General features: G+C 39.9%; 2 protein-coding genes across 4 annotated transcripts in view; both read left to right on the top strand.

Moving 5' to 3' along the window:
- Window positions 1-4,917, top strand: part of slc35g2b (solute carrier family 35 member G2b) — a 48,595-nt gene extending 43,678 nt beyond the window's left edge. The window contains exons 2-3 of one of the 2 annotated variants that reach the window (XM_074692955.1): window positions 1,058-1,597; window positions 2,756-4,917. In XM_074692955.1, the coding sequence (XP_074549056.1) occupies window positions 2,776-4,026 (1,251 nt within the window). In that variant the 5' untranslated portion in view covers window positions 1,058-1,597; window positions 2,756-2,775 and the 3' untranslated portion in view covers window positions 4,027-4,917. Of the gene's footprint in view, window positions 1-1,051; window positions 1,598-2,755 lie in introns of those variants that run through there. The other variant, XM_074692956.1, reaches the window with a different exon arrangement.
- Window positions 4,918-6,965: 2,048 nt separating this feature from the next.
- nck1b (NCK adaptor protein 1b) overlaps window positions 6,966-12,138 on the top strand; it is a 44,915-nt gene continuing 39,742 nt past the window's right edge. For both annotated transcript variants that reach the window (XM_074693405.1, XM_074693406.1), the window contains exon 1: window positions 6,966-7,182. The gene's annotated coding sequence lies outside the window, so the exon portion shown is untranslated. The remainder of the gene's footprint in view (window positions 7,183-12,138) is intronic.

The following is a 12,138-nucleotide window of genomic DNA, read 5'->3' as shown; positions in this document are numbered from 1 at the left end:
GTGAATAGTATGATGCTACTCTGCCGTCTGGTATTCCCTCTGTTGCTGGGTTAGCACAGCTAGCTCATCCATCTAATTGGAGATAGATCTTACGATCCCAATAACGATGGATGGAAGGACAGGTCCATGTCGTCACTTCTTAGCTCACACCTGAGAACCAGCACGTCGTCCAAACCTCCTTCTCCTCTCCTTGTGGGAAGACATCGGACCTTACACCAGTTAGCATTGACATGCTACAGGCTGCAAACAGCTGAGTTCTTTTGTAAACAATGCAGCCATGGTTACGTGTAGGATCTTCAGACAAACACAGGAGAAAAAGTAGTAAACACAAGTACAATACAATATAGGATACACTATGGTGAAATGCGATATGATAAAATACAACATACAAAATAATACAGCTCCATATGGTACAAAATAATGCACCATGTTTCAGTGGTGTATGATATAAGATGATATGACACGATATGATTTAATTCACTATTGTGTGTCAGGAAACAAAATGATATCAAAAGATGTAACTCAATATAATTGATACAATATGACAGGATATGAAACATGATAGGTTGATATGGTGTATTTTGTACCATATGATAGAGTACAATTTCGTATTATAAAATACCATTAACAGATTTGATACAATATATTTTAGTAAATAACAATATATTGTAATAAGATGCAAACATGTCTTGCAATACTGTACCTTACATATATTACAATATTTTATGACACAATTTGATAAACTATCACAAGATTACTACAAACAGAAGTAAGTACAATGTGATACAGTGTAATATGATAGAATAGGATACATAACGGTACAATATTATGCAACCTGTACAGTTTAACAAAATACAGCGCATTGCAGCTAGAGATGTGTTTCTTTTTTTAACAATAATACAATTTTTGCATAAATTAAATCTATAATTTATTTCCATATCAATGTTTCATCCATTATCCAAATTACCATGAAGAACAACCAGGCCAGTAATGATGTATTAAAAAAGGACCCAAATGGAGACTGTGACTGTTTTTTCTTTTTCACTTTCTCCTGCAGCCTAATTAATTCTGAAGGGACCAAAACACTCTCTCTCAAAGTTGGAATCAAATGAACATGATGGAGGTGGTGATGCTGATGATGACTGACCAACGCACATCCCTTTCCCTCCTGAGAGATGACGAAGATGAACGGCTGGAAGTGGAAATCAGTCTCAAGGAGGGCGAGGAGGAGGAGGAGGAGGAAGAGAAACCACTGGCTGTGACAGTGACAGTTGCTTCTCTCACTGGCTTTTTTTTCCCCTTTCTCTCTCTACCTCCTTCCCCCCACTTTTTCGCTTGAGCTTCATCACCATCATCCTCCTCATCATCACCCTCAGCAACAGCAGCTTCTCCAGCCTCGCCAGCAGCAGCAGCAGACGAGAAATCAGCGTCCATCGACGGCGTGGAGAGTGAATAGGCAGTTAGAGGCGCTCAGGTCGAAAAGGAAGATGGGGAATTGGCAGACAAGCGGTTGTAAGGATGAAGAAATGAAACGAGAAATTTATTTATGATACGGAAACTCCTTTATGAATCAAAGGAACTGTCAAAGAAACAAACGGTAAGATGAAATTCTGTTTTCTCTGTGTCTCGCGCGCTGCAGTTTGATGCAAATACGTCAGTGTTCATTGATAACGGTTTTTACCGAAGATAGAGAAGAAAGACTATTAAACCTACCACTTTTAATCTGAATTTCAACTGTTTTTTGATAATTTACACACTTTATTTTTGGCTTTCTTTGGGAAACTCGAACAATGATTTGTATTCTTTTTTTTTCCCGCGGTTCCCCGTCGAGAATTCCAGGAAATCATTTCTCTTAACCGACCGGTTTTGTCATCAAGAATATCTAAAAACCAGCGTTTAAACGGTTTTTAATGTCAGTTGAACGTATTTGATCTTAGTTTACTACTCACTTACGTCGAATAACTCAGTTTTTAAAGGGGTTATCCCTCAATTTATTATCCAACTACATCGTTTATTATTCAGAATCAAGTTATATTACTGGGCATATCAAAAAAGGAGGGGAAACCGCATGTCAGAGGAAAATGTGAGTGTCTTTCTGCCCCCTTGTGGTTTTGAACCATGCTGTGTCAGAGAATTAAATATATAATTGCAGTAAAGATTATATTTTTTAAGAACATTTGTGGAATAATAATATGGTTCGCTAGTATTACAATACTTTGTCTTGAAAACATAAAAAAAGATGATTTTATCACAACTCATTCTTGGCATCACAGAGAGAAAGAATCATTTAATCTCACAAGATGAGGACCTTCAAACTGTTCAAAGCTGTGTAACCCTGTTCATGCATTCTACTTTACCACATTTTGCCACTTTATCCCGTCCAACTCCATCCCTCTCACAAGTGGCCCACATTCATGTATTGTCCCCTGTGTGGTTTCCTGTTATGTAATGTCATCCCCATCACACTGCATCAGCCTCACACTGTTCGCAGCTCAGTTTATACGAGCTCTCGTGAGATATATATAGAAGTAACACAATACAAGTGCTCTGACAGGCCACGGGCAGGGAAGGAAGGTAAGTAAGATAGGCTGATGAGTGTTTGCCAGCATGTGTTAGGCATGGAAAGTGTGAAAATGAAGGTTGATTTATGCACATATTTCCCCTTTAAAGGCTCTGTTTTGGCTGATTAGTGGGATAAAATTCCACTGCATAATTTTGAGGTTAATAACACCAACCATTTTTATGTCTATTTTAGATTCTGAAAAATAAAGAAACATGGATTTATCCTCATCCTCCCTGCAGTACGGATCAAAGAAGCGGGTTAAGATCCACCCAGACACAGTGACAGTAAAATATGCCACTCACTTCCCCCAGCCTGGGGATGAAGGCTACGATGATGCGCCTTCTTTCGAGGATTTTGGCGCCTTTGCTGAAGCCAATGTGGGAAAGAGACTGGTGTCGGACAGCAAAGGGGGAAGGACTTTCTTCGGCACCATGGAGACTCAGCCTAGGCAGCAGAGTGTGCAAAGAGACAAGGGGGTTGAGGGTCAACTGGCCAGCTTTGGGGAGGCGAATGTGTTGGCTTCTAGGGTGACTTGGATGGCGTTGTTCGGGGCAGCAGTGGCTCATGGTTGTGTTGCATTGATTACTCGTTTAGCAGCCGACCGCTCTAAAGTGCCCTCCTTGGAGCTGCTCTTCATCCGCTCTGTGATCCAAGTGCTCTCCATCCTGGTGGTCTTCTACTACCATGAGGCCCCATTTGGCCCCAAGGGCTACCGGTTGCGCCTCTTTTTCTATGGCGTGTGCAACGTAATTTCCATCACCTGTGCATACACCTCTTTCGCCATAGTCCCTCCCAGTAATGGTACCATAATGTGGCGTGCCTCCACCACAGTCTTCAGTGCAATCTTGGCCTTCCTGCTGCTGGATGAGAGGCTCGGTTACACGGACGTGGTCACAGTGGTGGGAAGTGTGTTCGGCTTGTGCCTGGTTATGGTGCCCAATGTAGCAGACGAGGAGAAGTCCAGGTTGGGGTTCTGGAAGGAGGCCTTTGGGTACACAATGACAGTGATGGCTGGTTTAACGGCCGCCCTCTCCATGATCGTCTACAGGGCCATCAAGGAGCGTGTAAGCATGTGGACGGCCCTCTTTACCTTTGGCTGGACGGGCACAGTGTGGGGGGCGTCCACTATGTTTATCATGCAGGAGCCCATCATCCCTCTGGACGGGGAAACCTGGGGCTACTTAATCGGAATCTGTATCTGCTCCACTGTGGCGTTCCTCGGAGTCTACTATGCTCTGAACAAGTTTCATCCAGCCTTAGTCAGCACCGTGCAGCACCTGGAGATCGTAGTCGCCATGTTCCTCCAGCTCATTGTTCTGAGGATGATCCCGTCTGTTTATGATGTCATTGGAGGCTTGGTCATCATGATCAGTGTGTTCACGCTCACTGGAGTCAAGCTGTACAGGGTGAGCAGGGCCATCAGACAGGATTACCAAGAGATCCTCGACTCGCCCATCAAATGAGTCCGGATTGTTCGTCAGTCTGTTTGTTTACAATGTTGCTTGGTTGTGCAATTTAACGAATGTCTGATGATTTTGTAATGTTGTGCTGTGGGAAGGGTGCCAGTTTTGTGTAACTAAAGTCTTAATATGTGTGTGTGAAATAAAAGAAAAGTGTATTATGGTGACAGTTTCTACCTGTGAGTACTGCTTTAATGTTACAGCGTTTCAAAGACCAAAATGTCAGCAAAAAAAGGGTCGGGTGATTGATTTTCTTTGTGATTATTTTGGTCCAGCACCGTAGCTTTTGTAATAGTAACATCAACAAGGTCTGTTGTCACACTGCCACACTTGTCATATTGTGTAAATGTGAGTCCAGAAATCATTTGCACAATGAAACAATAAATGAATGAAACAATAAAAAATACCACCAATGTTCAATTACAGCTTTTTGAGCCTTAATTTATTGCTCACATGGGTAACATATGTAATAAATACACCCACGGAGGAACCAGCATTTGTGAAGGGGTTGACTTCAGAGCTGCAATGAATCCTGGGATAGGGATGGGATCCTATTATTTAAATCTAAACTTCGAGGCAGATTCTAAAAGCTTTCAGTGCTTTCTTACTTCCTCTCACAGGGTCCTGGCCCCAGCAGCAGTTTGATATTCAACACTAGTGATTACATCCCTGGACGCGGCTTCTGTTTACTTTCAGACTCATATCAGACTAATGCCCAGAGGCAGGTGCTCTGTATTGAATTAAAGTCCTCTTTAACAACAACTGACCCTCTGCTTTTCTGTGTTGACTCACCAGCCCTCCTGCCTCCCTCTGTGGAGAAAACCACGTTTGACTCTCTGATCCCCGCAGGGCATGGCAAAACAGCAACGGGTCGAAATAAAAGGATAATGAGAATGCAGAGTAAATGAAAGGGGAAGTGTTGTGTGTTGGGCTCAAAATTGAGAAAATGATGTTCCATGAACAGCCCAGCAGGTGGCATTCACAATCCACTTCAACACTCCAAAAGCCTCAGCAGAGCTCTTACTGAAATGATTGTTCTTGTAAGACCATTCTGCGGTTAACAACGTGCAACTGAGGGATATTATTGCACCCTTCTTGTCAGAAAAAATGAAATGCAGTTCAGCCCAACTCCTTTTATTGTCTTTGCAGGAGCAGTAATTAGATACATTTACAGCTCTTACTCACTTTATCACCTGATAAAATGTTATTAACATCACAACACTTTGTTGAATGTAAAGTATACTTTATTGAAACAGAAAATAAAACATTTTAGTGTGAAACCACAACCAAAATACAAGTGCATGTTAATTTTAGATGTCATCATAATGTGTGGCAACAAACCATTCATTTACACCAAGAGCTAACTACAGCCATCATTAACTTATAATCGAAAATTTTCTTTTACTTTGAAAGCACATTCTGTCAATCATGTATTTCTTTGATTCAGCATCAGTAGCTCAAGATTACTTTCAGTCTAAGTGAATATACTGAGATAAGTTCCAGTTGTATGTATGTGTTAAATAATGCATTTTGTCTGCGTAGTATTACAGTCTTGTTTTCAAAAGAGGTTTTGGGTGCAGAAAGCAGAATACATGCAGGGGAGGCCCATCTGTTTGAGCAGGAAACAGACTGCATCCTGCAGCGCGCTGCACAACCTTCCAAATTACTCTGCAACTCTGTTCACCGCAGACATGTTTATTAGAAGTACCATAATTTCCCAGGAGGGGCCTGAATGGAATTTGATGGTGAGTTATTCAATGTGTGTCTATGTGTGTTTGCTATACAGATGACTGAGCACTTTTATGAAAGGCTCAAAGTAACAATGCATTTTTTTTTTTTTTAGCTATTTAAGCAAATCAACCTGTATACCCTTAGGGCAATTGATGTGTAAGTCAAATGTACACAATAGGCTCCATCCACCATGATGAGTGAGTGGGAAAAAGTAGTATAAGATTGTCACATTTGGGCTTATGAAGGAGAAAATAAGTTGCAATTCATTATCAGTGTTAGCTAGTTCCTCTTATATTTTAAACATAACTGTTCCCATTTTCATTTCAAGTGATTGGTTTTAAAATAAAGTTGTAAGAAATTACTATTTTGATTTCACAAGCCTACATTCAGATTTAAATGACTCCCATTTCCTGTTTTGAAAGCCTTTCATCCAACTTTTTTTTCCCAGGATAAAGACTCGGTTTCCCATCAGAACCTTCACCCACTGTTGTAAAGACGCGACTTTAACATGCATTTACTATGAAGGCTCGATCTCCTTTTAATGCTACTTTTCTTTGTCCATAACAACTTTTTACAGCTTTTAAAGCGACAAAGTAATGTGTTTAATTGTTGTTACATAATGCAACATAGCATGTGCTTGTCGATCAACTCCAATCTCAGCAAACCTCACTCTCCATTTAGTCTGAACAGACCACTGCAGTATTACTGCTGCATGTGGGTTGGAATACAGATTAAATCACAAACAGCTTAACCTGGGTTTTAGTTCATTCTCTATCACTCTCCCGTTCAGATTTCCACTGTCCTTTTTCTTTTCGACAGTCCAGCCCCAGAGTCATCGCTACAAAATAAATCCAAAACAGATCTCACTGCTTAACTTTGCAGGACTAAATGGATTGGTCGGGTCATCCACGGATACTGGGAAATGGCATTTAGAAATAACACATTTGAGAGCTGATAACCTAATTTCAAAGTGTGGAGTATGAAGAGACAAATAATAAAAGTGAGACTATTTCAAGATGCACTATGAAGTCCTCACAGGGCCTTTAATGGCCTTTCACTTCGAAAATCATGATGGATGCTCATGGGAACTCAAAACATCAGCAGCTGCAGTGTGATTTACTGGCAACGCCCTTATCCAATCACAAAACAGCATACTCTCCTCCAACCAATCAGCCACATGAGTAGGCGGGACCTGCAGCCTCAACTGCTAGCCTAGCCTAGCAGTGCTGCTGAGCAATGACATGCTTTGATACAGAAATGCTATTCCAACGGGGCACAGCGTCTCATCAGCTAGGCTAGCGTTTTGGAGTGGAAATTAACTCCCTGCTTGCTCAGGAGTGTGGATATCATCAGTGAGCCCCCACTTCGATTCTTTCACGTTGAATATCCCCCCAAAGGAGAAGAGAAGAGGTGGCCATCACATATCGGGTAAGACGTGTTGCGGCTGAGCAGGGTATGAATCTGAGCTCCTCTGTGGGTGAAGCTTTCGGAGACATACTAACGCTTTCTCACGAGAGCTACAGGCTAGCTGATGCTACCCTTCAATTCAACGAACATTACAAGTCTCGTCGGCTAACAGCTAACTGTTAACCCAGACAAAAACCAGTCTGTCGCCGTGCCAACATGGCCAACAGTCTATTACCAGCTGGCTAACGGTTGCTTATACTCTAACTGATGTATTCGTGGATATTGAGAGCTTTTTCTGAATTTCATGAGTCAAGCTAGCCAAGTTGGATACCGTGACAGCGTGTCACACTCAAGTTATTTGATAAAACCACAAATAAAACTGCAACTCATCCAGTAAACGGGGTTACACTTAATTTCGTGCATTGCACCAGGTTAACACGTAAATTCCTGGGAGGAAAATGGCCTTAACGGTTGTCATGAACCCTCTACAGTGGAAGCAGCACCACTAGACTCCAGATTTTGCTGTATAATTTGTCGTTTTCTATCATTTGTGGTATATTGGCACATTATCAAGTTGCTTGATCCGGCCTGCTTATAGTGACGATGGAAGCATTCCTTGACATCAAATCATGACTCCCTGTTTCAAACAGGCAATTGGCTTTGATTTTGAATGCAGCAAATGGCATTATTGTTATTTAATTAATCTTTGCACAACAGAGAAGGTTTTTTATGTAGGAATGGGAGGATTTTTTTTTTTTTTTTTTTAGTTTAATAACCTTAATTTTGTTAGGGATATTCCCCCTGAGATGCAAAATCTCCTTTACAAGGGAGTCCTGGTCAAGAAAGCTGAACAAAAAGTTGCACACAGTGTAGACAATGACAAGTAAACATTATACCAACCAAGAAGTGAAACATGTGCAAAAAATCCTCAGTTGATCTTTAACCTTTGTTTTGAAATGATCCAAATTAACAAAATTATCCAGTTTTATGTGACCTGTTAGCTCAGACTTAGGATGAATGAGGACAATTCACTGAGCAGAATTGGCTCTGAACACAGCTCTGAAGCATAACCCAGCAGTTTGTGTTTTCCCAACCTTTTAAACTTGATGAGTAAAAAAATAAATTTAAAAAAAGGTCTGTTGAAACTGTAATCTGCTTAGTGGTAAAATTAAATTTCAATGCAAGAAGGGAGAAATAGAACATGTGATGGTCATGTTAATGTTTACTACTTATGTTTGTAGTCCATCGTGAATCAACCAGCCTTGGATTTTAGCGCATTTTATTGTATAAATTTTAACTGCAAATCCAGCTCTATTAAGTTTGAAGGAATAAGATTGAAAAATTTATTTTACTATTCATTATTGTTAAAATGAAGACGGACTTGGACTTGGTACCAGTAGGTATTCACTAAGTAAAACCATGGAAAGCACTTTGTCCAAAGGTTACAGCCAACAACAACCTTAGGAGTCGGTAAAGAGCGTAAATAGGACAGCAGGTTATTTAGTACGGCCTTATTGAAAAAGATACAGATGTAAGGAAACCAACCTACTTTTTCATACACAGTGGTGTGTATGAAATCCTAAACCAGAGACAAAACGCAATACAGCATGGTACACTAGTCCAGCATTTTAGTGAGGCAGGGGTGGTGTGCATCCAAACAATATCACTAAACTCGGGTACAGAGAAAAGGTTGTGAGTTTTTTTTTTTTTTTGTAGTGCAGATTTTAAAAAGAGTTGATTCTGTAAAAGAAACCCAACTTAATCCTCAGGATTTGGTTAGGCTCTGGATCTGATCCTGGAGAAAATCTAGGTATTTGCAAGTCAGCTCGGTTGCAGAGGTAAATCTCTGACAGTCATTTCTGTCTGACCAAGAGAAGTATATCACCTTAGTGTTGTTGGCATTGAGAGCCAGTCCTAAGGAAGATGATGAAGCCTATAGAATTCTGTCCTCCACACTCTTAAGAAGGATCATACAAGTTGTAATGACTTGGTTCAATGACAGAAACTTACACCTGCACAACAGCAGGAAAACCTCTGCAGTTCTGACTACCCAGGGACTCCAGTAATAGTAATAAATGGTTTCACTTACTCGATACATTTTCCATTTATTTTCTTCTAGTGTGAAATTACTCACTCTGATTATCTCCTAACACTGTTTCTACCTCACACAAGCAGAGCCAGACTAAATGTCATGCTTCAGCAGCACAACAGGCGATAAGGTTTTGTAATTGTTGGCAAGCTCTTCTGGCTTATGTTTGTTACCAAACTTGCTCAACAGCGCCATGGAACAAACAGCGCATTAATATGGCTGGGGGATTTTATCTCGCTGATTTAAATTTGGAGATACACCGCTGGCTGGATGTAGATGATTGGTAGGATGGTAATGCATATGTGCCTAAGGGTGGGGGGCCTTTTGCAGCTGCTGAATAGAGCAGCTTCTGTAATTATTGTGACACTGACAGACCTCTTCACAGTCTCTCATTAAGGTTTGAAGGAGGTGAGAGGAAGGGGGAGACATTTGGTGTGCTCTTGGTGGAAGAAGAGCCACAGTTTGCAGGGGGGTGGGCAAAAGAGACCTGTGGATTTATTCTCTTTGGAGAAGAAGGCAATTTGAATGACAAGCAAATGGCCTCTGGAAAACCTATGGAGAACCAGGGATCTCCTGATCCTTAGTTAACAGAAAGTAAAATAAAAAATGAGAGGGAAATTTTTTTTTTGAGCTGAAAAAATAAAGATGAAAACAAGGCTTTAGAAAAAAAAACTTTAAATAACTTAATCTGTATTTTAAGATTACAAAACTAAAAAAAACTAAAATAATAGAAAAAAAATATTTGTAGTCTTTGTTAGTCTATCTATCACATAAACTCACTTTATATACTGCCAAGTGACAGAATAACACTGAGCGACACATTTTATTGTTGTTCATCTATCCTCAGGTAGTATATTTTACAAAAGTTATGATGGTTTGAGTTAGGCCTGTCACGATAATCAATAAATCGATTAACTGAACGATAAATAAAAACGTCCTAGGTAAGTTTGCCAGCCTCGATAAACCGACACATGCATGCATGTTCGTTTTCCTCCTCTCTTTCGACCAAAGAGGCTGAATGAGAAGACGGCTCGCTACGCCTATCGTTCCTAACATCAGGGTGCATAGGTTTTATAGCGGATTTAGTGGATTTATAGCAGAGTGAGCATCTGTCAAAAATGCGATCTTTGGGGTTAAGACAGGGCTGCTCGTGCGTACACACTGAGAGAGATGAAGCGAGCATCCTGAGGGGTAAGGAGGAAACACACGCTAATATGAGTGATGGCACCAAAGATACGGTTCTTAAGCCGCCTGCCACAGTCCCAGTGTGGGAATATTTTGTTTTTTATCAGAATGAACAAAGTGTGAGCTCATGAACACCAACGAGCTGATATGTCGCATTTGTTTGAAAACAGTGGTGACGAAGAAGAAGAAGGGGAGGTGCAGCGGAGCCTTGTTCTTTGACAATCCGCTCTTCCTGAGGCTTTTGGTCTGCAAAGTAAATAGAAATAAAAGCGCCAAATGGTGGGCGCTCAAAGACAGCTACATTGCCAAAGAAATGCAGCCCTTCAATACGGTTGAAAGCCAGAAAAGTTAAAAATGTTTGACAGACAGTACAGATTGACTGGGAAAAAGGACATGTTACAAACAATTCAGGAACTGTATAAACTCCCTTTTATTTAGGCTATAGTTTTTATTGTTGTTGTCTTTTTTTTGAGTTTCGTATTTTCTTTAGACACAGGGTCTATGTTTTATTGTTTTTGATTAGTATTAATTATTTTCATTAACATGTATTTTTTTCCATTTCATCAGTCCATTTCATTTTCATTGTTTTTTTTCTCTTTCTTGTTTGTTGAATTCATTATATTTTTTGTTAAATTTGTTTTATTTAAAAGATCCTGACCTTTTAATTACAGTTAAATACTCTTAAGAAATTAAAGTTTCTTGCTTTTGATATGATGTACTCACTTTATTATCCCCTTTATCATAATTACATCAATGAAAAAATGGAAAAAAAAATAAAATAATATTGACAATAATATCGTTTACCGGCAATAACATTTTGGAAAATTATCGTCTAGCAAAATTTGTTATCGTTACAGGCCTAGTTTGAGTTTAAATGACAAAACCGCTTTTCCTGACATTTTTAAATCTCGCCCCTAACAACTGCCCCCATTACAAAATAGACTTGAACCAATACTGAGACTAATTAAAGTTAAACTAAAACTGAGGATTTAAAAAGAATAAATAAACTAAACTAAATCAGAAAGCCCGCTTGGAAACGCATTAGGAACGATCTTGGCAAACTCCAGTATCCAATCAGGACTCTGTATCAGCAGAGATTAAAAACCAAAAACCGCATCTGGAAAGCCCTACAGAAAATGGTTACCAGGTTATGCACAACGCTGATCTTTTTCTCTACTACTAGCTTTGCATTTTAATATTATGGTGATGTGGCCTTATTTCTGCCCTATTTATAGATTCTGTTGACTCAGATAACCCCTTTTGCTCTTTTTGTAATAACATCACACTTAAGGCTTATGTATATGCAGGGATAAGCCCTCTTGGTTTAACATCCTGCCCTTGCCTTTGCCTTCCTGTCTGTATGTTTGCTACCAGTGGCCTCAAGCAGCCAAATCTGTCGCCACAGCCTGAGGGGAAAATACCAACTGTGCATCCCCTTGATAGCCAAAAAGCTAATGTAGCTGAAAACGCCCCTGTTCAAAAATATAATCACAGGAACAAGCTGATTTTAGGTTTCTGTTGAAGTTCTCAGAAACTGAAAAGGTGATTTTTGCAACAGTTATGATCACTCCCATTTCAGTTATTACATTCTCTTATCTTAAGTTCCTCAATTTATTTCATAGTCTCTGTTTTTTTCAGTTCGACGTTTCCCCTCAACTACTCATGCATGCTTGAATGTTTGAAGAGTCAATAACAAAAATATT

The sequence above is a fragment of the Halichoeres trimaculatus genome, unplaced genomic scaffold (genome assembly GCF_033239565.1).
Source record: "Halichoeres trimaculatus isolate MK-OKI-2021-1 unplaced genomic scaffold, fHalTri1.1 fHalTri1_scaffold_18, whole genome shotgun sequence".
NCBI lineage: Eukaryota > Metazoa > Chordata > Actinopteri > Labriformes > Labridae > Halichoeres > Halichoeres trimaculatus.
The sequence above is the reverse complement of the archived record's forward strand: the minus strand, read 5'-3'. Positions and strand labels throughout refer to the sequence as shown.